Source organism: Chlamydomonas reinhardtii, chromosome 17 (genome assembly GCF_000002595.2).
Source record: "Chlamydomonas reinhardtii strain CC-503 cw92 mt+ chromosome 17, whole genome shotgun sequence".
In the NCBI taxonomy this organism is placed as follows: domain Eukaryota; kingdom Viridiplantae; phylum Chlorophyta; class Chlorophyceae; order Chlamydomonadales; family Chlamydomonadaceae; genus Chlamydomonas; species Chlamydomonas reinhardtii.
The window spans coordinates 6,959,738-6,981,565 of record NC_057020.1 but is presented as its reverse complement, the minus strand read 5'-3'; the positions used below and the strand labels follow the sequence as shown (position 1 = coordinate 6,981,565).

The 21,828-nt window shown below is 66.7% G+C and overlaps 4 protein-coding genes across 5 annotated transcripts in view; 2 read left to right on the top strand and 2 right to left on the bottom strand.

Annotated features, from left to right (window-relative positions):
- CHLRE_17g746247v5 (uncharacterized protein) overlaps positions 1 to 1,802 on the top strand; it is a 9,986-nt gene extending 8,184 nt beyond the window's left edge. The window contains exons 16-18 of the mRNA XM_043072754.1: positions 226 to 280; positions 537 to 622; positions 1,106 to 1,802. Of these exons, the coding sequence (XP_042915213.1) occupies positions 226 to 280; positions 537 to 622; positions 1,106 to 1,166 (202 nt within the window). The 3' untranslated portion in view covers positions 1,167 to 1,802. The remainder of the gene's footprint in view (positions 1 to 225; positions 281 to 536; positions 623 to 1,105) is intronic.
- A 22-nt stretch (positions 1,803 to 1,824) lies between these two features.
- Positions 1,825 to 7,756, bottom strand: CHLRE_17g746197v5 (uncharacterized protein). The gene is made up of 10 exons (XM_043072753.1): positions 7,534 to 7,756; positions 6,453 to 6,691; positions 6,290 to 6,353; positions 5,731 to 6,193; positions 5,398 to 5,524; positions 4,613 to 5,299; positions 4,244 to 4,398; positions 3,508 to 3,886; positions 3,161 to 3,269; positions 1,825 to 2,939 (listed from the first exon to the last, which is right to left on the bottom strand). Exons 1-10 carry the CDS (start codon positions 7,616 to 7,618, stop codon positions 2,524 to 2,526), a joined length of 2,724 nt encoding a protein of 907 aa, XP_042915212.1. The 5' UTR covers positions 7,619 to 7,756; the 3' UTR covers positions 1,825 to 2,523.
- Positions 7,757 to 7,896: 140 nt separating this feature from the next.
- On the top strand, positions 7,897 to 16,972 carry CHLRE_17g746147v5 (uncharacterized protein). Of its 2 annotated transcripts, none has more exons than XM_043072752.1 (9): positions 7,897 to 8,399; positions 8,527 to 9,101; positions 9,483 to 9,569; positions 9,804 to 9,926; positions 10,149 to 10,829; positions 11,016 to 11,657; positions 12,134 to 12,748; positions 13,010 to 13,543; positions 13,815 to 16,972. In XM_043072752.1, exons 1-9 carry the CDS (start codon positions 8,273 to 8,275, stop codon positions 16,362 to 16,364), a joined length of 5,934 nt encoding a protein of 1,977 aa, XP_042915210.1. In that variant the 5' UTR covers positions 7,897 to 8,272; the 3' UTR covers positions 16,365 to 16,972. The 2 variants fall into 2 exon arrangements, with proteins under 2 accessions (XP_042915210.1, XP_042915211.1); XM_043072751.1 differs by having other exon boundaries at positions 11,013 to 11,657.
- A 1,582-nt stretch (positions 16,973 to 18,554) lies between these two features.
- On the bottom strand, positions 18,555 to 21,716 carry CHLRE_17g746097v5 (uncharacterized protein). The gene is made up of 7 exons (XM_043072750.1): positions 21,430 to 21,716; positions 20,732 to 21,200; positions 20,452 to 20,598; positions 20,159 to 20,328; positions 19,954 to 19,987; positions 19,341 to 19,818; positions 18,555 to 18,930 (listed from the first exon to the last, which is right to left on the bottom strand). The coding sequence occupies exons 2-5, from the start codon at positions 21,069 to 21,071 to the stop codon at positions 19,973 to 19,975; spliced, it is 672 nt and encodes a 223-aa protein (XP_042915209.1). The 5' UTR covers positions 21,072 to 21,200; positions 21,430 to 21,716; the 3' UTR covers positions 18,555 to 18,930; positions 19,341 to 19,818; positions 19,954 to 19,972.
- Positions 21,717 to 21,828: the final 112 nt, after the last annotated feature.

Here is a 21,828-nt window from a genome sequence, read left to right as displayed (position 1 = left end):
GGGGGGGCAGCAGCGCAGCGGGCCAGTGGGGGCAGTGGGGTGGGGGGGGGGGTTGCAGGTACCGTACCAGCCCAAACTAGTGTGGGCAGTGGGGCGGGGGGGAGGGCCGCACACGCGCGCAAGTTACTCCAATACCGTCTGCGGCCTTCCTATGTTGTTTCTTTGAGCACACGCGAGCGCATTCACTCTCTCACACGCGCGCGCTCGCACTCGCCGCCACCCCAGGGGCAACAAGCTGCGCTGCGCCAACCACAGCTCTGAGCCAGTGGCCAAAGCCAAGGTGCGCGCTGGGTGTTCAAGGTGTGGGGCTGGCTGGCTACGTGGGTGTGAAGCGACATGCCCGTGGCCGTGGCCGTGGCTGCGGCTGCGGGTGCACAGTACTCCCCCATACCATACTTGGCGATTCAGTGCAACGCCCAACGCCCCCCTCCCCGGCCCTCCCTCCCGTCCCTTCCCTCCCGCCCCCTTCCCCCCTGCCCCCATCCCCTCACCCCACCCTTCTTACCTAATAAATGAATGTACTCCCCCCCCCCCAGGTGTTGCTGGTGGACGGCGAGAGCCGCATCGCCATCTTTGCCGACAAGCCCGTCACGCCCGGCATGGAGATCACGTACGACTACAGGTGGGGGGGGTGGAGATCACGTACGACTACAGGTGGGGGGGGTGGAGATCACGTACGACTACAGGTGGGGGGGATGGAGATCACGTACGACTACTGCTGGGGGCGGCTTTGGGCGGGGGGAGTCCGTGTGTGAGGGTCGGGGTGGGGGGTGTATCTGTTTGTTTGGCGTGGGGGTAGCTGGCCGTCTAGGGATCATTACGCTACCGCAACAAGGGGGTCAGCTGGAGCAGGTAATGGCGTGTGCGCCCAAGGACCAAAGCCAACCGCTCCAGCGCTCACTGCCCCGCCCTCAAGCCACTCGCCCTCTGCCCGGCAGTTACCTAGCTCATCACCAGTCGCACCACGCCGGCGCTGCGCCCTTGTAGCATCCCGCGGCATGGCACGAACCAACCACCATCCCCAATGCACGGCCAATTCCTGCTCTGCCGGTGACATGCACAACCCGCATCATGACGTGACACTTCTCCCCCCCTCCGCCCAAAGGTACTCGGAGGACACAGCGCCGCACTGGGTCAACTCCAAGAAGAAGATGCGCGGAGGCTGATGAGGAGGAGCGGCGGGCACGTGGCGGCGGAGGGGGGGGGGCGGAACGGCTGATGATGAAGGGGAGGAGGAGGAGGAGTGCAGGGTAGGAGCAGGATCTGTGGGGAAGCAGGAGGACGTGCTGGGGCAGGGGCAGGAGGACCTGGGGCAGGGGCAGGACGGCGGAAAGCAGCGGGTTGGTGCCGGGGCGTTGTGGTGGTCTTTGCAGCAGGTAGCGTGCCCGCATGTGTGTGTGGTGTGTACCCGTGTGTGTGAACACTTGAACGTGCTGTGGTGTGTACCCGTGTACCGTATGTGTGTCCTGGCGTGTGAACACTTGTCATGTGAACACTTGTTGGACGTGCTGTGAGGTGAGGCTGCGGCAGTTGGGAGTGCGGCGCGGGCACAAGGCTGCCGCAGCTGCCCCGCAGAGCTCCACAGAGAGCCCTAGGTGGCTGGCTCGGGCGAGAGCTGGGGAGCTCTCAAGGGCCAGGGCTGGGCACGTGGTGGCTTGGCTGGCTGGGTGGGTGTGGGATGGGTGTGTTGGGGGGGAAGGCATTAGGAGGTCAACAGGACGCGCGGTGCTGCGCTGGGGGCGGGGCACATCGGCAGGTCGTGAGCCTGTGAGGCCGTGGTTGTGACTACGTGAACACGCGTTGTCCGCACCCCACGGCGGCTGCATCGCCATAACGCCACGCACATCCCGCCCCACTGCAACGAGCAGCCCTCCCTCGGCGGCTCCCTTGCATCCTCCACTTCAAACAGCCTCATCTCACCGGTGCTGCCACCAACGCCGCCCCCGGCGCGCCTCCTGCACCGCACTCTCGGCCAAGTGCCGCAGTCCGGCCAGTCCCCGCATGCGGGAGCCCCCAGCCTGCTGCTTGCTAGCGCCACACAGTTAAAGCCGCAGCCACACCTGCCCCCGTGCCGGCATCCTGCCTTGGACTGGGATATCGTAGGAATGCTCGTCAGCAAACTTCCAGCCAGCCAGCATCGTCGGTACAGTAACTCCGGCGTTCGACCAGCCGCGCACTCCTGCCCTGCCGCTGCCAATTGTATGCCATTTGTTGGGTCTGGGAATCAGCTGCACCCTACGGGACTTTGCCAACTTGCCTTACCACTGTCCCATCATACACCTTACAACCAAACCCTACCATTCCGACATGTGAAACAATATTTGCCCCATGGACGCCAAGCAGGGACGGCAGCATGTCCGCAGCACGCGCCAATGTTGCCGTGCCGTTCCCAGCAGCCCCGTCCTGTCCTGTCCCCAACGACATGCGGAAAGTCCCACGTCATCCCGATGTATCCCACGTCAACCACCTGCATATGCCGTGCTGCCTGACGCGCCTGACGTGCGTGCACTACCTACCGGCGCACTACCTGGCCTGCATGCCATGCTGTCCAAGCTGCGTAAGGTATTGCTTGAACTGCATGCCGTACCGCCTGAGTTGCACGGCATACTGCTGAAACTGTACGCCATTCTGTCCAATAAGTTGCGTAAGGTATTGCTTAATCTGCATGCCGTACTGCCTGAGTTGCACGGCGTACTGCTGGAACTGCATGCCGTACTGCCTGAGTTGCACGGTGTATTGCCTGATCTGCATGCCATACTGCCTAACTTGCATGGCGTACTGTCTGAACTCCATGCCATGCCCTTGTGCGCCCAGCACACCGGCCGCCAGCAGCTGCAGCACCAGCTCCGCCGCCCCGCCCCACAGCACCAGGCGCTCCACCACTGCCGTCTGGCGCGGCGGCAGCACCAGCAGTAGCAGGCACATGGCCGCGACAGCGCCTGAGGCATCAAAGCACAGAATGGTTTGAGGCCGTAGTCCGGGGAGGCTCAAAGTTGGTCACAGTGGTTGAGGGAGGGGCATGCACAAGTCGATCGCACCGGATCTGACCGCAGGGAATGCTATTTACATGTTGCCACCGCCGCAACACCATCCAGCCGGCGCTGCATCATAACTGCCACGCCACCACCAACCCGCTGTCACACCGCCACCGCCACCGCACCTGCCACGCTCAGCACGTAGCCGCCCGCTGCCTCCAGTCTGGTCCTGTGGGCCCGGTAGCCGGCAAGCAGCCGCTCCCGCGCCGCACCGGAGAGGAGCAGCCGGGACGCCTGCGCCGCCAGCCAGCAGCAGGCGGGTGGTTAGGGGACACGGGGCCAGGCAGGACTTGGATCTCGAGCACGTGCGTGATGAGAAACATAAGATGAAAGGGCACGGCCATGTACGCGTGCAGCTATGCGTCTGTGTGTGTGTGTGTGTGTGTGTGTGTGTGTGTGTGTGTGTGTGTGTGTGTGTGTGTGTGTGTGTGTGCGTGCGCGTGCGTGTGGCTCAATACCGGTAGGTTCTCACATTCAGGGCTAGTGCCAGGCCGGTGACCATGCGTGACACCCGCAGCAGCCGCGCCACCTGCCCCAGCAGCGGCCCCAGCGCCCCGTCCAGCCACACCACAGCGCCCGCCCAGGGCGGCAGCACCAGCAGCGCCTGGCTCCACAGCAGCCCCACAGCCGCACACAGCAGGTCATCCAGCATGGCGAGGGAGAGGCCACCACCACCCGAGGCCGCTGCTGCCGCCGAGGAGGAGGAGGAGGAGGAGGAGGAGGAGGAGGGTGGTGGGGTGGCGGTACGGCGTGTTGGGGACCGCAACCACTGGACGCAGCGTGCACCCAGCCGTGCGGCGTGGAAGAGGTGAAAGGCGGTCAGCACGGCCGCGTTCACCGCCAGGGCCACCCTGCATGCATCACAGGATAAACCACGAGCACACGTACATGCACATGCGGCAGGATCAGCATGACATGGGGTTGTCCGGCTCATGGGGTTTCGGGGACCCCTCATGTACGGGATTTCCAAACCCCTGCTGCTACTTTGGGTCGCTCCAGCGCACGGTCCTCATCATGCGGCTACGTTCTTACGTTCCGCATCATCATGGCAGTTAGGTGTCGGCACAACCTCCGCACTCCAGACAGCAGCGACGCATTCACAAATGCAGACGTTGCACGTCTACTTCCCCCAACATACCCTACCTCACCGCACCGTGCCCCAACTCATACTATCCCTTCATCCACCTCACCGCACCACCACACCTTACCTCACAGAAAACACCGAGCCCAGGCTGACCGACAGCGCCAGTCGCGCTACGGCGGCGCTCGCCGCGTGATGGAAGCTGCTGCCGAGTGGGGCATCCTGTGGCAGGCAAGCCGCCCCCGGCAGTAGAGCCCTGAAAAGATTGGGGGCAATCAACACCTGCGGCGCAAACACACGTACGGGGCAGTGCGTACAGCCATCGGGCAGGCCGGGGCACAACAGGTTGTCCATTGGGCCTAGAAAGGAAGTAGCCGACGACACAGCCCACGACACAGCCCAGCACTGAGCAATCTAGTAGTAGAGCTGCACTCAGACAGCAGCTAAGGCGCACCCACTGAACAAAACTTGCAATGCACACCGCGAGGTCACGCACCGTGCTCACAGCACACACGGTCAAGGGCATCATAGTGCGTGCAGGCAGCAGCACCAGCAGCTGCAGCAGCTCCATCGGACCGCCCCTGCTGGCGTCCTCCGTAGTATTGCACCAGGCAGTTACAACAGCAGCGGATGTGCCCGTTACGGCTTCCGCTGCTGCTGCTGCTGCAGCGTTTGCGTGCAGCGTTAGCAGCCTGAAGGGAGTGAACGCTCCATCTATCAAAGCCGCCATCGCTTTTTCTGCTGCAATGACTTTTGCAAGATCCTTGTCAGCTGCAGCTACTGCAGCCGCAGTTGCGAAAAGCGTGCGCATCTCGGAGTAGCGGATGCGCTCTTCATCCACCAACGCCGCTATAGATTGCGCTGCTGCAACGACAGGCGTTGCCAGCAGCCTAAGCAGCCTGATGAGCGGCCAAGAGAGGATGTTGAACGCTCCAGCCACGCTGTCGCTCCAGCACGCACACATGACGCCCGCCGCCAGCACGGTGCACCCGGCTAGCAGCCAGGACCAGCGGCGGCACGTGCGACCAGTCGCGCAGTTGCAGCCGTGCACATACGTGTGAAACGCGGACAGCACCGCCGCCGTCGCCAGCACCGCCACCAGCACCTGCTGCGCCAGCCCCAGCGCCCAGAGCTCCCGCAGGGTGAGCCACAGCGACGCGGCGCCGGCGAATGTGAGCGACGCCTGTGCGATGCATGGATTCAAGACGGCGGCCATGGAAACAGGACATGGAACATGCTGTGCATTTGCCGCAAGGCAGTCCAGGCGTCCTTGTTACGCACATAGATCAGGAAGCCGCGTGGCAGCGGGAACTCCCCCTCCTGCGGGCCGAGCCGGGCGAATGCGGCGGGTCCAGCCACCAGGCATACCGCAGCAGGCAGCAGCATCAACAAGGACGCCAGGAAGAGCCTGTGTGCAGCGGGAACCAACGACAACCAAGGATTCCGCCAAGTTAGTTGAGTGAATGCTGTTTGCGCGGGCGATGCCGGGGACTTAGTAGACTGCTGGAAGAGCGCACGGGAACATTTGTTGCCACCCACAGACCCATGCCGCCCTTCCGTGCGGTGCCCATGCATGGTACGCCTTGCTGCGTGGGGACCACCCAGTTTGCGTACCTCCAGAAGTGTATGGCCAGCAACGCCCCAGTTCCGCACACCAACACGCGAGCAGCCGACCGCACAACAGCACGTGCGCCGCCACCGCCGTGACTGTCCCCATCGCTGCCGCCGCTGCTGGTGCTGCTGCTGGTGCTGCTGGTGCTAGGGTTGTCGGGACTAGCAGTGGCGGCGGCGGAGGGCTGTGGCGGAAACCCCACTGCGCGCACGAGCTGCTCGGGTAGGTCATCAGTCACGCAGTGCCACAAGCTGCCGCGCACGCAGTCCCGCCAGTCGCGCTCCCCGGCGCCTGCGGTGCCGCGCGCGCCGCCGCCGCCGCCCCCCGCTCCAGGGGTGCTGCCGGGCGCCTGCAGGACGCTGGAGCAGCTACTCGGCGGCTGCTGACGATTCGCCGCTGCTGCCGCTGCCGGCGCCGCTGCCGCTGCCGGCGCCGGAGTGCTATTCCATGCCGGGGTAGTGCCGCCTGCATGGGTCGAGGCACATACGGGCAAAGCTCGGGTTCGTGGTGGCTTTTCACACGCGCCAGGAGCTGAAGGGTTTGCAATGGTTTGCAACTCACCGGCACCGCCTGAAGCCTTGCCGTGCTGCGGCACAGCGGGGCTCCCGTTGCCGCTCGGCCTTGCCTGCACACACCCGCCGGCAGGAGAACGAGCTTTGTTGGTGGAAGTCGCTAAAGTAGTTGCGTCAAACGCCACAGCCATCGAGACACTTAAGTTGCTTACACTTTTTGTTTGTTGCCACCTTTCAGCCAACGCACGAACATCAATTTGGACGTGGGGCGAGCGCCAGGGACGCCGGTCGAAAAGGCAGTGCGGTGAACCCCGCGCCTGGAGCCTTTCATAACATTGTCCGCACAGCAAATGGCCGCATCCTAGGTCCCACGGCTGCCGCTGGCCGCCGTCATACAGCTCAAGGCACACCCGGCAGGTTAGGTCGGCGGCCACATCCATGTGTTCAACTCCTATACACGTGTTGTGACGTAGCGATATGTTAGAGAATGCTTTCAGTGTGCCCCAACACGCGCGGGCGTCACAAACTTGCCTCTGCGGACCCGTGACGACCCGTGACGGCTGCACGTCCGCGGATCCACCAAGATCCACGCCTTCCTTTCCGCGCCACAGCCCCAGCAAAGCCAGCCTGCGCCTGCGCATGCCCCAATGCCGCCTGGTCCGAGCACGCGCTGCGAGGTCCGGGCCTGACGCCGGGAGGGCCGCCTGACGCGCGTGCTGCGTGCACCGTGCGCTGGACTCGCGGCAGTGGGAGCACCGCCGCACCCTGGCCTGGGCTCACGGTAGGGCACCCTGGTGTAGGTAGGTACTGGGGCGCACGCTCACTCAGACAGGCCGCCTGGCCCTCTCTCACTTAGCCCAGCTGTCGCAACCTGCAACCCATGGATGAGCCTGCACCTACCTCTGAGCGAGAGGGGCTTCCCTCTCGCGCCTTGGCGTCAGGCTCCAAAGCTCCGCAAACAATCCAAACCACATCCACATGCTCGCGCCGGCGCGCGTGCGCTGCAGGGCCCGGCGCCGGCCCCACTGCCCAAGTGGACAGTTCGGGTGACCAGCCCCGTAGCTGCAGCGCATTGCCCGTCACCAGTAGCAGTAGCAGTAGTACTGCAGGCGGGAGCCGCTGCAGATGCCCGTCTCCCCAAGGCCCACAGGGGCCATGCCACACGCAGAACTGTAACAGTCATACATTCACATACCGGCTATCAGTTGGGCGGCGTTGACAAACGCCAAGGGCAGCCCCCGTGCCGAACCGCTGTCAACCTGCCCAGAGTGTGGTGGGCCCCCGACGCCGCACCGCAGGCAGGCCCGACGCCACGCGACTGCTGCAGTGCCACCAGCACCAGGCTGATGGCCGCCACAGCCCTCGGGCCAACTGGCATTCTAGCAATGTCCGTCTCTTGGCGTGGAGACGCTCATTTCTGGGCGCGTCTTTGGGCCTGAGCAGAGATGCCAACCTGGCTGGAACAGACCCCGAAGGCGGGGACCAGTAGTAGCCGCCTTCCATAATCTCGGTACACATGAATCTCGCTCATATAGGTTCGTTTGTGATAACATAGAGCTGAGGATGAGGGTTTAGAGGAGGTCAAAGGTTGCCGCGTTGGCGCAGCCCCTGGTTTCTGGAGCATAAACATCCTACTGTTGTTTGTACAGACATAAACTGCTCAGCGTATTAGCTTTAAGCTTCAATTGTGGAGGCACAAAGTTGCCCATCTGCGACTGCCCGCTATTGACTAGTTCTGGCCCATCTTGCCACTGCCAAACATGCGAGGACATAGGACTAGCAATCAGCACCTGGATACACCATGAAACGCTGCCAATGTGCGAAAGTGATACTTGGTTTCAGCTTTTCGGTGCCGCTAGCTCCACTCAATAGTTAGTATGACCATTTGAATTCACAGTAAAATGATCGACTGCAGAATCGTCTTACTCCTGCCAGCCGGGGCACTGTCAACTGCCCCAAGAACTTGCTCGATTCTGCAAATGGACAATAACAAGCTGTGGCTGAATAAAAATGGATAGTTGAAAACTAGCACATGTGCTGTGGAATCGCCCGGCGAAGAAGGACGCGCACACGAGCGACATGCGCGGCCGGGCTGGCCTTTCCGCTGCTCGTATGCAGCTTGCTACACACTTGCGGTGGACTAGGCACAGCGGGGGCAGGTAGGCTCGAGCGAACCGGGGTTCAAGAACTGAAGTGTGACCTGAAGGCAGCCACAATCTTCCTTGGCGGAGCCCTTCCCCAACCCCCCTTTCCGCGTGTGCTGTGTTGCGGCCTGGGGCCGCTCAGGCCTGCCGGGCAAGGCACACGACGCTGACACGGTGTGGGACGTGGCCTGGGTCGCCACAGCCGCAGCCAGTGGCGGCACTCTGACACACCGCGGCAGCGGGGGGGTCACCACCAGCGCCGTCCGCGGTGACACTAGCAGCAGCAGCACCGCCACCAGCAGCAGCAGCAGTAGCAGCAGCAGCAGCAGTAGCAGCAGCAGCAGGCGCCAGGCGCGCTCCCTCCTGCAGTCTTCGCTCAGCTGCCCCGCCGCCACCAGCTGCAACGCCGAAACCACCGCCTGCGGCGGCGGCCCCCACGCCGCCTTCGCCGCCGCCGCCGAACTGGACCCCGGTGCCGTGCTGCCCAACGCGCTCAACTTCACAGCCGCCCTGGGGCCCCCCACCTTCGCGGCGGGCAACAGCAGCTGTGTGGACAGCTGGCAGGCGGTGCTGGCGGCGGATGCGGCCGGCGCGGCGGGCGCTGCGCCGCTGGCAGGTCAGCTGTGGAGCCTGAGCTCGGGCGTGAGCGGGCAGCAGGCGCCGGGGCAGCTGTACCCGGTGCGGTTCAGGCTGGAGGCGCCGCTGTATGCGTGCCAGGTGCGCGTGTGCGTGTGTGTGTATGTGTGCGTGTGTGGGTTGGGGGTTAGGGTTGGGGGCCCGGAGGGGGAGGGGGCCTGCCTGGGGCCGCACATGTGGGGTTGTTGCGATGACGACGGTGATGATGCCACACGGGAGGTGCCAGTCGGGAGGTGCAACACGGGAGGTGCCAGTCGGGAGGTGCAACACGGGAGGTCGGGAGGTGCCACATGGGAGGTGCCAGTCGGGAGGTGCAACACGGGACGCGCATGTAGGCGCCCTTGCTGGGCCGCGTGCGGGCCTACCTGTCAGGAACGGATGGGGGGGGGGGCTGCGTCCAACACACCCTTGCCTCGCGCCTGCCCCCCTCGGCCTCCGGCTCCCGCTCCACCCCCCTGCCAGGTGTCTGTGCTGGTGGTGAGCAGTCCTCCGAACGGCGGCGTCAAGGCCGTCACCTTGCACGACGACTACAACGGCTTGACACGGGCGGTGAGGGCCGTGCGCAGTGGTGGCCGCCTGTGTAGGAGGGGTTCCTGGTGTTGAGGGCGCCGGGCAGCGCTGCAGACCCTGTGTGGCCCGGCGAGGAACGAGACCCGCCCCACCCAAAACCCATTCTCCGGTTCACGGTACTCGCCCACTGCTTCATGCCCCAAGCCGCCCACTCCCCGCCGGCCCCTCCCCTGCCCTGCCCTCCCCTCCTCAACCCACCCACGGGGCCCCCAGGCTGTCTGCCAGCCCCGCCTGCCCGCCTGCACCGGCGCCTCCGGCTCCGCCTCCTCGCGCGCCTACTGGCACAGCTGCGACGTGTTAGCCGCCACCACCCTCACCTCCTCCGTCAGCGTGCAGGTCGGCAAGAGGGAGGGAGGGAGGGAGGGAGGGAGGGAGGGGGGATGGGCAATGGGAACTTGGGGCTGGGCAGTGAGGGCTCGCAGCAGCCGGGCGAGGGGGCAACGGAATCTGTCTCCCCTCCCTCGCACCTCTGGACCCACACTCACAATCGCTCGGCCCTGGCCTCACTCCCTTCCCCCTAAACCCCTAACCCCCTTACCCCCCCCCCCCGCCCTGCAGCTGGACCTGACTGCGGTCATTGACGCGGTGCGGGTCACCGGCTACGCCACCCTGTCGCCGCCCTCACCACCGCTGCCGCCCGCGCCGCCCTCCCCAGAGCCCCCGCTGCCGCCCTCACCGGCGCCGCCCTCCCCAGCCCCGCCGCGACCCCCGCCCCCCTCACCACGCCCACCGCTGCCCTCCCCCTTTCCGCCCCCGCCCCCAAAGCCGCCCTCGCCCGGGCCCACCCCGCCCCCCACACCGCCACTGCCGCCCAGTCCCGCGCCCAGCCCGCCCTCCCCGGACCCGCCCTCCCCGGACCCGCCCGCCCCTCCATCCCCCAGCCCGCCTCAGCCCCCATTCCCCCCAGCCCCCTCTGGATCCTGGAACTCATCGGGCGCCTTGGCTCCCAACTCCAGTTCTGGATCCGGCAGCTTCTCACAGCCCCTGCAGGTTCCCGCCAGCTTCCTGGCTACTGCCGCCGCCCCCTTATCACTTCTGTACGCGGCATGGGACATGCAGGCGGTGCAGCGCGGCAGTAGCAGCAGCAGCAGCAACGATGGCACGGGGAGTAGCAGTAGCAGCAGCAGCTTTGGGGACCTGACGCGGGCGCAGCTGGTGTCGCGTGCTTACCCCACCGCCGCTACTGCTGTGGTGCGGGCGGTGCGGGTGGAGGCGCCGCCGCTGGTGCTCCCAGACACGGTGGGGGGGGGGGGGGGCATTCGGTGATGGGGCCGAGGGGGGAGGGGGGAGGCGAAGGGTCTGCAAGTTTCACACGCCCCACCCCTGTCTATGACTCTGAGGTCAAGCATACCGTACGAAACAACTGTCATGTGCCGCCCTGTGGCCGTTTGTGCAATCCCCCCACCCCAACCCTTCCCCCAGCAGCTGTCCTGCTCGGGCGCCCGGCTGACCGACCTGCGCTCGCGGCTGAGCGGTGTGGTGCTGCAGCTGGGCGGCGGCCGAGTCGACCTCGCCTGCAACACAGTGCCGCCGCCGCCCGCGCCGCCAGACCCACCCGCGCCGGCGCCAGACCCACCCGCGCCGGCGCCGGCGCCGGAGCCTGCCGCCGCCGCGGCGGCGGCCTCAGCAGCGGAGGATCCTGATGCCTCCGTCACGAGCGCGGGAAACAGCGCCGCACCGACTCGGCACCTGCGAAGTCGGGCGCTGCTGCAGCAGCCGCAGTCCACAGGCAACAGTCCAGCTGACAGCAGCAGCGCCAGCAGCGCCGACACCACCACTGCGGACCCTAGCAGCAGCCTGTCACCGCCGCCGCCGCCGCCTAGCTGCCTGTTTGGGCAACAGCTCCCGCCGCCCGGCGCCTCCTACATCGCTGTGTCGCTGCGCCTAGCCGCCGCCGACGCCTGGTCAGGCAACGTCAGCGCCGCCGCCGCCGCACTGGGGGCGCTGGGCGGCGGCGCGCTGGCGGCGCGGCTGGCGGACACGCTGGTGGGGTGGCGGGCGGCGGGGCGGGCGGCGCTGGCTGGGCTGTGCCTGCCCGCCGCGGCTGACATGACTGTGGTGACCGAGGTGAGAGCGGGGGGGGGGGAGTAGCGGGGGGCTGCAAATACCAGCCCAAACTAAACCAAAACCAACGAAAACAAGCGGAGTGCAGGCAGAGGCGTTAGTTGCAAGCGATAATACTTATGGGATGTGGGCCGAGGCGTCGTGGAGCAGCAGGGCGAGCGGCACCGGCGATAAATGTCGCCGCCCGGGCGCGGTGAGGCGTTGCTTCCCGAATGTGACTGAGACGGAACCTGATGTCGTGATTGTTAGGTTCTTAGATTGTTAGAGTGGGGTGACGGTGGATTCGGATGCCGGGCCGCACTGCACCGGGCGCAGGCAACACCGCGCCGCCGCGCTGGCCCCAAGCCCTGGCCAACCCTTCCCCTCCTGAGAGCTCGCAGAGCCTGCGTGTTCACTCCAGCCACCTTGCTCACCCCTGCAACACGTCCCTCTCCCCACCTCCCCACCTCCCCCGCTCACCTCCCGCGCACCTCCATCAGGCCCGGGTGGCGTTCGCGGCGCCGCTGAGCCCCCAGGGCCGTGTGTCCTACCTGCGCCTCTGCCCCCTCACCTGGGGTCTGGTGCCCGCCGCCGCCGCCACCAACCTCACCGCCGCCGCCGTGCCCGGCGGCCTCCGGGCCCTGCTGCTCTCCAACTCCACCGCCTCCACCGCCTTTGCCCCCGCCTACCCCTCCCCCGGATCCCTCGCCTCGCCCGAGGAGCAACAGGCGCAGCTGCTGGCGCAGCTGCAGGCCCGCATGACAGTCGCGCAGCAGCTGGGGTTGGCGGGCAGTGCGGGCTGTGTCGTGTCAGACGTGCTGACGGCGGCGGGGGCCGCGGACGGAGCTGGTGGTGGCGGCGGCGGCGCCGGCTGGTTGCTGCGTGCGGCGGCGAACCTGACAGATGCGGAGGCGCCGGCGGCGCTGCTGTTTGCGGCGTGGGACGTGGTGGTGCGGCTGAGCGCTGCTGGCGGCGGCAGCGGCGGCGGCAGCAGCGGCGTGTCGACAGGGGGTGGCGGAGCGGCGGTGGCAGTAGCAGGGCTGTACCCTGGTGCCAGCGGGATGCGGCTGAGGGCGGTGCGGCTGGAGGCGCCGCCGCTGCTACTGCCGATTGGGGTGAGCAGGGGGGCCAGGGCGATGGGGAAGGGGAAGGGGAAGGGGGCTTTGCGGCGGGGGAAGCGGGGCCATTTTTCTCACTTGCCCGCGGCTGAAGGAAATGGATGGCAGGGGCGAGGCCTTGGGTGGGATGGGATGGGAAGCTGCCACTGTGCCGTCGCTGGTCCTGCTACTACTGATGTTACTTTTATTGCCGCTGCAACCAATGTCACTGCTAATGCTGCTGCTATTGCTGCTTCGCGCACACTCACTCACGCGCAGGTGCCGTGTTCCAGCGCGCGGCTGTCCGACCTGCGCACCCGCCTCAGCCTGGCAGCACTGGGCCTGGGCCTCGCCGCCAGCAGCGCCAACATCAGCTGCGTCGCCGCACCCGACCCCGCACCCGCACCGCCGCCGCCCCTCACGCCCAGCCCCACAGCGCCCCCGCCCGCCCCCTCCACGGCAGGCGTCGCGCTCGCTGCTGCCCGCCGCGCGCTCCTGCAGACAGACCCCACAACCGGCAGTAGCACCAGCAGCAGCACTGGCGGCAGTAGCAGCTGCCAGGATGCTGCAGCTACGCCCCAGCCGGGCCAGTCGGTGTTGTCAGTGGTGATGCGGCTGGCACCCGCGCCGGCGGTGACGGCAGACGGTGCCGCGGCCGGCGCGGGTGCGCTGGCGGCGGCGGTGGATAGCGGCGCGGCGGCGGCGCGGGTGGCGGCGGCGCTGAGTGCCTGGGCGGCGGCGGCGGCGGCGCAGCTGGGGGGCCGGGACGTGCTGTGCCTGCCGGCGGCTGAGCAGCTGGGCACGGTCCTTGAGGTGAGGGGAGGGGAGGAGAGGACAGCGTGAGATGGCAGGGCAGGGCACGGCAAGGCAGGGCAGGGCAGGGAGTGGGTACGGGTGTGTGCCGGGTTGTGTGTCGCGGTGTGTGCCAGGGTGTGTGTCGCGGTGTGTGGCGCTGTGCCTAGTGGCATGTCCGGTGTGGGGCTGGGGGCCTCTGGTGCTGGATGCCGGTGATACTTGGTAGTGTCTTATCATTTTACGTGTGTGTGTGTGTGTGTATGCGGTGTGCCGTGCTGTGCCCCTGCAGGCGCGGGTGACCTACCGTCTGCCGCTTAGTGCGTCCGGCCGCGATGCCTACCAGTCCGCCTGCGCCACCGCCGCCGCCAGCGTTCTCGCCAGCGGCAGTCTTGATGGCGACATAGGCCTGCCAAACGTCGATAGCAGCGGCAGTGGCATAGCAGGACTGCCGGCGGCGCGTGCGACGGAGCTGGGTCTGAACGGCACTGTGGGCTGCGCCCTCGCAAGCATGGACTTGGTCGCGAGCGAGGGCGGCAGTAGCAGCAGCCCGCCGGGTGGCAGTAGCGGCGGCAGTAGCAGCGGCGACTCGGGTGGCAGCAGCAACCAGGCAGCTATCATCGGGGCGTCGGTGGGCGCGGCAGTGGGCGTCACGGCACTGGCCGCGGGCGTGTTCCTGTACCGCAGACGCAGGGCCGCGAGCAGCTCGGGCGCAGTCAAGCCCCAGGCGGCTGACGAGGCGGCCAAGGACAAGGAGCGGGCGGCGGGGGGCGAGGGCGAGGGAGAGGGAGAGGGTGGGAAATTGGGTGGCGTGGCAGGCGTGCCGGCGGCGCGGGAGCAGTCGGAGGGCAACGGCTCCTCGCTATTCACCTCTAGACCGGCCGGCCAGCTACAGCCACAGCCGCATGGGCTGGGCGGCAGTAGCAGCCTGCTGCGCTCGCCCTCACGCGCCGCCGTGCATCCTGTGGCGGCAGCTTCTGCCGGTGCTGCTACTGCCGGTGCGGCTATGGTCAGCGGGCCGGGCGCCGTCACCTCCAGCGGCGGCCCATCGCTGCTGTATGCGGCAGTAGCGACGTCGGTGTCAGCGGGGCGGCCGGGACCCCGCGGCGGGGCGGCGGGAGGCGGCGGCCTCGGCCCCAGCGGCGTGACACGCTCCCGGTCTGCCACAACCGGCGCGGCGGCCGCCTTTGGGGAAACACCAGACGGCGGCGGCGGCGGCGTGGCAGGAGCTCTGCGGTCGCTGGGGCGGCGGCTTGGCTTGCTGGGCAGTCCCTCACACTTCAGAGTGCAGCCCGCAGCAGCCGCAGCTGGCGCCGGCGGTGGCCGTGGAGGGGCAGGGACAGGGGCAGGTGGAGGCGGGTCCGCCTGGCAGCAGGGCGCAGCCGGCGAGCAGCGCAATGTGCTGTTTCTGTGGGACCAGGACTCGACCCCCACTGCCGCCCCAGGCAGTGCACCACACCGGCTGCCGCTGGCTGCGTCTGCGGCTGCTGCTGCTGCTACTGCTGCTGCCGCTGCTGCTGCTACTGCTGCTGCCAAGTTGTCGCATTCAGCGGCGGGGCCGCCGCGGGGCGCGCTGGCAGCCGGCGCCGGTGCAGGGGGCGCAGGGGCCGGAGGGCTGCTGGCCGCGAGGAGCGCCAGCATAGGCACCGGGCCCGACAGCGGCAGCGGCGGCGGCGGCGGCGGCGCTGCGGGTGGCTTGAGGGCGGGGGTCGCGCCGGCAGGCCTGCGGGCGGCGAGCAGTACTGAGAGCGGGCCTGTGAGCCGTGGCGCCGCCCACCACAGTGGACTGCTGGCGTCGCCCTACTCGCAGCGGACGCTGCCGGCAGAGCACGAAGGCCTGCTAGCCGCTGGCATAGCGCTGGGAGCCGCCGGCAGTGGCGGCGGTGGAGAAGGGGAGGAGGAAGCGCAGCAGCAGCAGCAGCAGGCGGCAGGGGTGCCGCTGGATGCGGGGGGTGGGGGGGATGGGGAGGAGCTGCTGCCGGGCGCGCGTCAGGGCAGCTACAGCCGCGGAGCTGGCGGCAGCGGCGCGGGGCCGCATGGTGCTACTGCCGCGGCGGCGCGGGTGCCAAGCCAGCGCGGCGGCAGTGGGGATGGCAGCGGTAGCGCTGGTGGTAGTGGTGGTGACGGATATGGTGGTGGTGGTGGTGGTGGTGGTGGTGGTGGTGGTGGTGGTGGTGGTGGTGGTGGTGGTGGTGGTGGTGGTGGTGGTGGTGGTGATGGTGGTGGTGGTGGTGGTGGTGGTGGTGGTGACGGATATGGTGGTGGTAGCAGGGGCAGCATGGACCGGAGATCTACTGAGCTGCCGCCACTGCGGCACCCAGCCGGCCAGTTGCCGCCGCTGGGCCGCGCCCCGGCCACGCTCCCACCCCTCCTCCCTACCGGCGCCGCCGCGGCGGCCCCTGCAGCCGTTGCAGCGGCCCTCCTGCCCGCGGCCCCGGCGCCGGCTGCCCCCCTCTCGCCCTCCCCGCCCGGTCCGAGTGTGCTGCCCGTGCTGCCCCCGCGGACGGGCTCACTGCGGGCCGGCGGCGGTGGCGGCGGCGGTGGCGGCGGCGGTGGCGGCGGCGGTGGCGGCGGCGGCGGCGGTGGCGGCGGCGGCGGAGGTGGCGGCGGAGGTGGCGGCGGCGGCTGGCGGCCCGGGGGTCGGCGCGCCTCCTCCGGGGCGAGCCACAGCAGCGAGCACGCCGCGCCCGCCAGTGGCGGGGAGCACGCGAGCGGTGGGGTCCTGGGTGGTGCGGGAGTGGGTGCGGGCGCGGGTGCAGGGGCGGGGCCAGGGGCGAATGTGGGAGCGGGAGCGGCGTCGGGTGTGGTGGGGCAGTGGGAGGCCGCCCGGGGGCCTGTGTGAGAGCTCGGCGTGTGGCCTGGTGCCTGGTGGCGGCGTGGTGGTGGCCGGGCTGGCGGCTCTTGCGCCCAGGAAAGCCCTGCTTGCGCCTGTGCTGTGGGGCTTTTGGCGCGTGGTAAGGCGTGTGGGGGACGGCTCGAGCGACCCAGGCGCGCTGGGGTGCATACGACACATGTGCGCGTTCGCCATTTTGCGAGTGAGGAGGGGCGGTGGTGCGCCGTAGCAGGCATATGGTATCATTGCGAAAGACGCCGCGCTTTAGTGCAGTGATGCTTTGTTTGTGTCCAGCAAAAATAGCGCAGTCTCATCTGCGGTACTGTTGTTGTATTCTTAGGTGGACGAGTGGGCATGGCGTCTTCCTGCCAAGGCCTGCATACGGTATGCAATGTTCAATTCATTACTGTGCACTCTTGAGCACGGCAACTGCATATGTTGCTGGCGTGTAGAATGGGGACGCTTCCGCGTCGTGACGAATGGGACAAGCGGCCGCTACACCTACCACGTGCCGCACACACACCGCCAACGTCCAAGGGCTCCGCGCTCCACACACCCAGGCAGCGCCCACACGAGTGGCACGTCGGGGCGCACACACATTTGACTTTTCGATCGGGCACATACTACGACCCCTCTTCCTGATCGGAGACCCATAAGAGCACAACGCAGAGAGCGGAGGCAGTCCCGGGCTCCCGGCTGTCCAGCCAGGGCAGGCTGAACCCACAGACGCACACATGTGCTCACCCACCCACCGACTCACGCTCCACGACAAGTACCAGACCACCAGACGGTTGATAAACGTGATAACCGTGAGGTGCGCGCGGTGCCATGCTCTCGTGGCCGTGTCCTCATCTTGCTCAGGTTCCACAAGTCGGCGGCTATGTCTGAGTACAGTGGGGTGTTCACAAGGTAGGCCACACACTCTGCAACGCGCTGCACGTTGACCCAGCCCCTCCACGCGCACACTGCGCCTTTGATTTCAAGCTTTTGTTTGATCTGGGGGTACACGGTCTGAGTGCGTGGCTGGTGTCCACAGGGCGAGGCAGGGCAGCCAGCGCCTCAGTGGTCCGCACAGGCACTCGCATCATGCTGCCGCGTTGCTGCACGTGGCCTGACTGCGCCAGGTCAACCAAGGCTGCGTACGGGTTCAGCATGCAGTAGGATTGCAGGCATACGGCGCTCGACAGGGGTCAGCTCCTGGAAGCACTGGCTGGGGGTACGCCATGCTGTTGGCGTTGGAGTGCGGCGGGACAGTTTATGCTTCCCGAATGTACCAGGCACAAGTGCTGCAGAGGCGCCAGGATGACACATCACCGGCTATATATATGAGGGTGCAAGTGTGGCTGTACGCATGTGTCATGTTGCTTTGGAACCACAGCTCCTCACATGCAGCAGATGCCTGGCGGCTGGGCATCTCCTTGCCCTTAGCTATGAAGAGCTCGCGTGCCTCGAGGATGGGCCGGTTCATGCGTTTGTTTGCTGGCGGCAATGTGAGCTCCTCCTTACCCGCCGCTACTGCACACCCAACTCGAGGTAGGGTCCTTGGGCTCCTCTTTTGAGGAGGGTCTGGCAACACTCGCTCTGCGCTGTGAGGCCTGTGCTTCGGTCGCACTGGCCACAATTGTTGCAATGCCATTGAGGAGGGGCGGCATGTGTGTGTGTTGGTGGTGTGTGCTACACGCACTCGCTTGGCCTGTGTGGCAGTATCGACCAGCCAGAAGCCTGGATCCGCAGCACCCAGACCACATGCAATACGTACGTTCAATCTCTGATGCCAATACAGGCGCGCTGGGCATCTCCCCATTTCCTGCCTTGTGAACTGCAGCAATTGAGTCATTCAAAATGCGTTCAATGTGTTTCTGTTTCATGTGTTTCTGAACACCGGCTGTGCATCGGTCCAAGCTCATCTGATTGGCAACCTCTTCGTACATGGCTGCACGGTCCATCTGTGCCCATCTGGACCCGGTGTTGCACGCAAACTGTGACTGCTTCTTGCTTTCCAGAGTGTTCTTCTTTGCAAGGGCTGCCTCTGCCAATGTCCCAGTCAGAGCTGGGAACAGCTTCTTTCGTTTCATATAGTTGTACAACTGCGCTACAGTATGCGGCCAATCAATTTGCCAGAGCTGACTCACGCCAGACACTGACCCATTCGGCACCCCAACCGCCGGGAGAGCCGGCGAATGGGACGCTGCCCACTTGATGATTGCGGTGTTACAGAGGGGACAGCCCGAGTGTGCAAGCACACAAGGGTCATCTGAAGCTGCAGCAAACACGAGCAAACCCTCCCGCAGTCGGAATCCGCGTGACTCCGCGCACAAACACCGCACGCACAGCAAGGAGCGGTGACACCAGCAGCCAGCTCCTGCGCATGCATGGCGAGGGAACGCCCAGCACGCATTCACACCACCCTCCACAACGCTTCTTTGTGCTGGTTCTCCCATTGAAGACCCCACAACCGTGCTAGGGTCCCCGCCAAAGGAACGTCCGTCTAACATACCAGCATCCAAAACGTAAGCCCGGTGTTAGGGGCCAGCCCCCGCACCACCTCTGTCACAGCCTCCGCAGTAGCATGAACCTGCACCGCACCGCAGCGTCCAGCGGCAGAGCGGCAGCCCGCCCCCTCGCCAGCCACGGCCGTCGCCCAACCAGGCGGCAGGAGGGCGACTGCCTCTGCAAACCTGTCCCCTGCTTCTCGGACTGAGGCAGGGCCACGGACGCGCGACGGCAGACACAGCCGCCGATACCAGAGCACCCGCCGCCACACAATACGGTAGTCAAGTACAAAAACGCCTCATCATACCGCGACCCACAGCGCCCAGCGTGCCGACTGGTCTCCCGATCGTCCAAGCCGTCGCGAGCATCAACCAGTAGCCCCACCCGCAACAGGCCAGGCAGATCGTACAGACCCGCAAAAGCCACATCCCACGTGCCCCCCCCCCCACAGCCCAGGATGAGCCCATCAGGGCACATGCGCCATCTACGCGCCGGGCGCAGGCGGCGCCACCAAAGACAATGGCGGCAAGTGCGACATAGCGCCCAACAGACGCGCAGAAAGGGGGCAGGCCGGGGCAAGGGGCTTATCCAACACCCGCGAGCCAACCCCATGCACCAACAACCGCAGCGGTGTCACATCCAAATGCACCCGCCGAAAGCCACGCGACCACCACCCAAGTCCAAGGAGGCACGTACGGGAGCAGGTCACACGCCCCCAGCACACACCGCACCGTCAACCCCGCCCGCCGCGCCTGTACGCGCTGCACCAACGGCAGCTGGCCCACACCCCCAACCACCGGTGGCAGCTGCATAATCTCAAGGGGCACACCAGGCGGCCCAGCGCATGCCACTATGGCGCGCAACAGACGTCAGGGGTCGCGGCCATCCCAGCTGCCCCCCACGGCGGAGTCATGCCGCCCCCGCAGAGGACACTCGTGGTTATGCCCCCGTTGCCTCCACCCGCCGGGTGCTGCGAGGAGAAGAGAGCACGAACGAGGGGGTTGGATCAGAGGAGAGCACAACAGATACCCCTGCAGCACTCATCGACCCACCTTTCCCACGAGCCAACTTCACCCCACACCCCTCCGCGCCTCCCCATGCGCACCTGAAGGCTGCTCGGCCACTCAAGGCGAACGGGACTGCAAGGAGCGGCAGAGCAGGGAGCACACAGGCGGGGCGAGTCGGTAGGCGGGGGGAGGGGGCACGGCGTCGACTCGTGGGTAGACATGCCGCCCCCCCCGGCCCCTACGGCTGACGTACGCCCACGTGCATCGCCCGCACGCACCGCACAGCTGCCGACCACCGCTCACCCGATGCCGCTCGCACGGCACTCCGAGCGCCTCCGCCAGGCACACCAGGCCCTCGCACGTGGGCGCGTCCAGAACGCCGGTGTACACGACCAGGCCCACCCCGGGGATGAAGGGGTGGATTCCGCAGCTGAGCACGTTGAACATGCCCGCGATCTTGCCCGCCAGCTTCCCTGCCGGCGGGGGCCAGTCGGCAAGGCGCACCCAGCATCAATGACTGCAGCCCGCATACCACCGATGCACGGCACGGACGCAACGCCCCTCACGAGAAGGCTCCCACCCACACGCGGCCGCACCTGCCGCGCTGGGGTTGTTCGCATCCACGCCCCAGGACGGCGCCGCCTCGGCCAGGCACTTGATCAGGTCGGGCCGCTGCTCCAGGACCTTGGTCCAGCCCTGGACGCGCTGCCACTTGGCGATGCCGATGAGGTCCTCCAGGTACTCTGTGGGCGTGGCCCGGAGCGGGTTGCAGCAGGTGCATTGGTGCATGCAGCGCCAATGTGCGCAATAACAGCAAGATCACAGCAGTGCTGGCGGCTGGTCTGTTCCCGACTGTGGTAGGCCTCGCTGACGTACCCAGGCAGCTGCGGCCGTCCCGGACGCCCGCGGAGTACATGGCCCGCGAGAGCAACTTATCCCGCAGGTGGAGCTTGTCCGCAAGCACCATCTTCGCGTCCACAAGCACCATCTTCGCGTCTTTCTCCCTGATCATCACTGCCACCGCCTCATCCTTTCTCTGCTCCGCCTTCTCCGCGCGCTGCTCCGCCTTCTCCACGCGCTGCTGCGCCTCCTGTTGCGCCTCCTCCACGTCCTCTCTCACCGCCTTCACCAGCTTCTGGAGAATGGGCGCCCCCTCTGGAGGCAGCACGCCGACGAGCTCCGCAAGGACCTCCACTGACCGGAGGCTCGTGTACATGCACACCGTTGTGCGCTAGGGGGCGGCACGGCGGGCACTGCATAACAAGGCCCCTCGCGACGTGGGTACGGCGTGTCGGGCTGTCCCTTCACTAGTAACCCGCATCCATAACTTGGAGCTGTTCATGGCCTGTGATGTGGCGCACATCGGGTGCTTAGCTTGGCGTGCTTCCGGAGCGCGATGGCAGGACGACTGGACCTATCCACCGCCGAACCCATTGCCAGCGCTGGCGTAGCCCACTAACGCAGCGGCGCGCAAAAGCCGCGCAGCGACCCGCGCACGCGGCGTGGAGCCTGTGCAAAGTTCGGCCCCCGCCGGGTGTCAAACGGCGCCGCTGCAGGGCCCACTACACGCTCGCCTCTATAGCGCACGTATTGCACTATTGCGCGCCCAGAGCTTGCGCCGCAAGCTAGCCCGGAGCGATGGCCTCGACGTTTGGCGTTTTGTGCCCCCTATCCAGCAGCTTTGGACACAACGTAGCCCCAAGAGGACTATCAAGGCATGATGGTCGTGCAGTATGACAGGTCGGCAGGCCTGCAAAGGCTCGCCTCAGCGCACGATGTCTGGGCTACGCACGACGCTTCTCCCTCGCTCCAGGGCTCCCTTGCCCGTCTCCAACTCTACCCGAAAGCCCCCGTCCGAGCCTTACAAGACGGGAAGCAGGGCTGTCATGTTCTAGGCGAGAGCTTTGCAGCAGTGTGTGTAGCTCACAGCACGATTCCAGACACCCCAGCCTGCCTCCAGGGGGCTGCTGGGG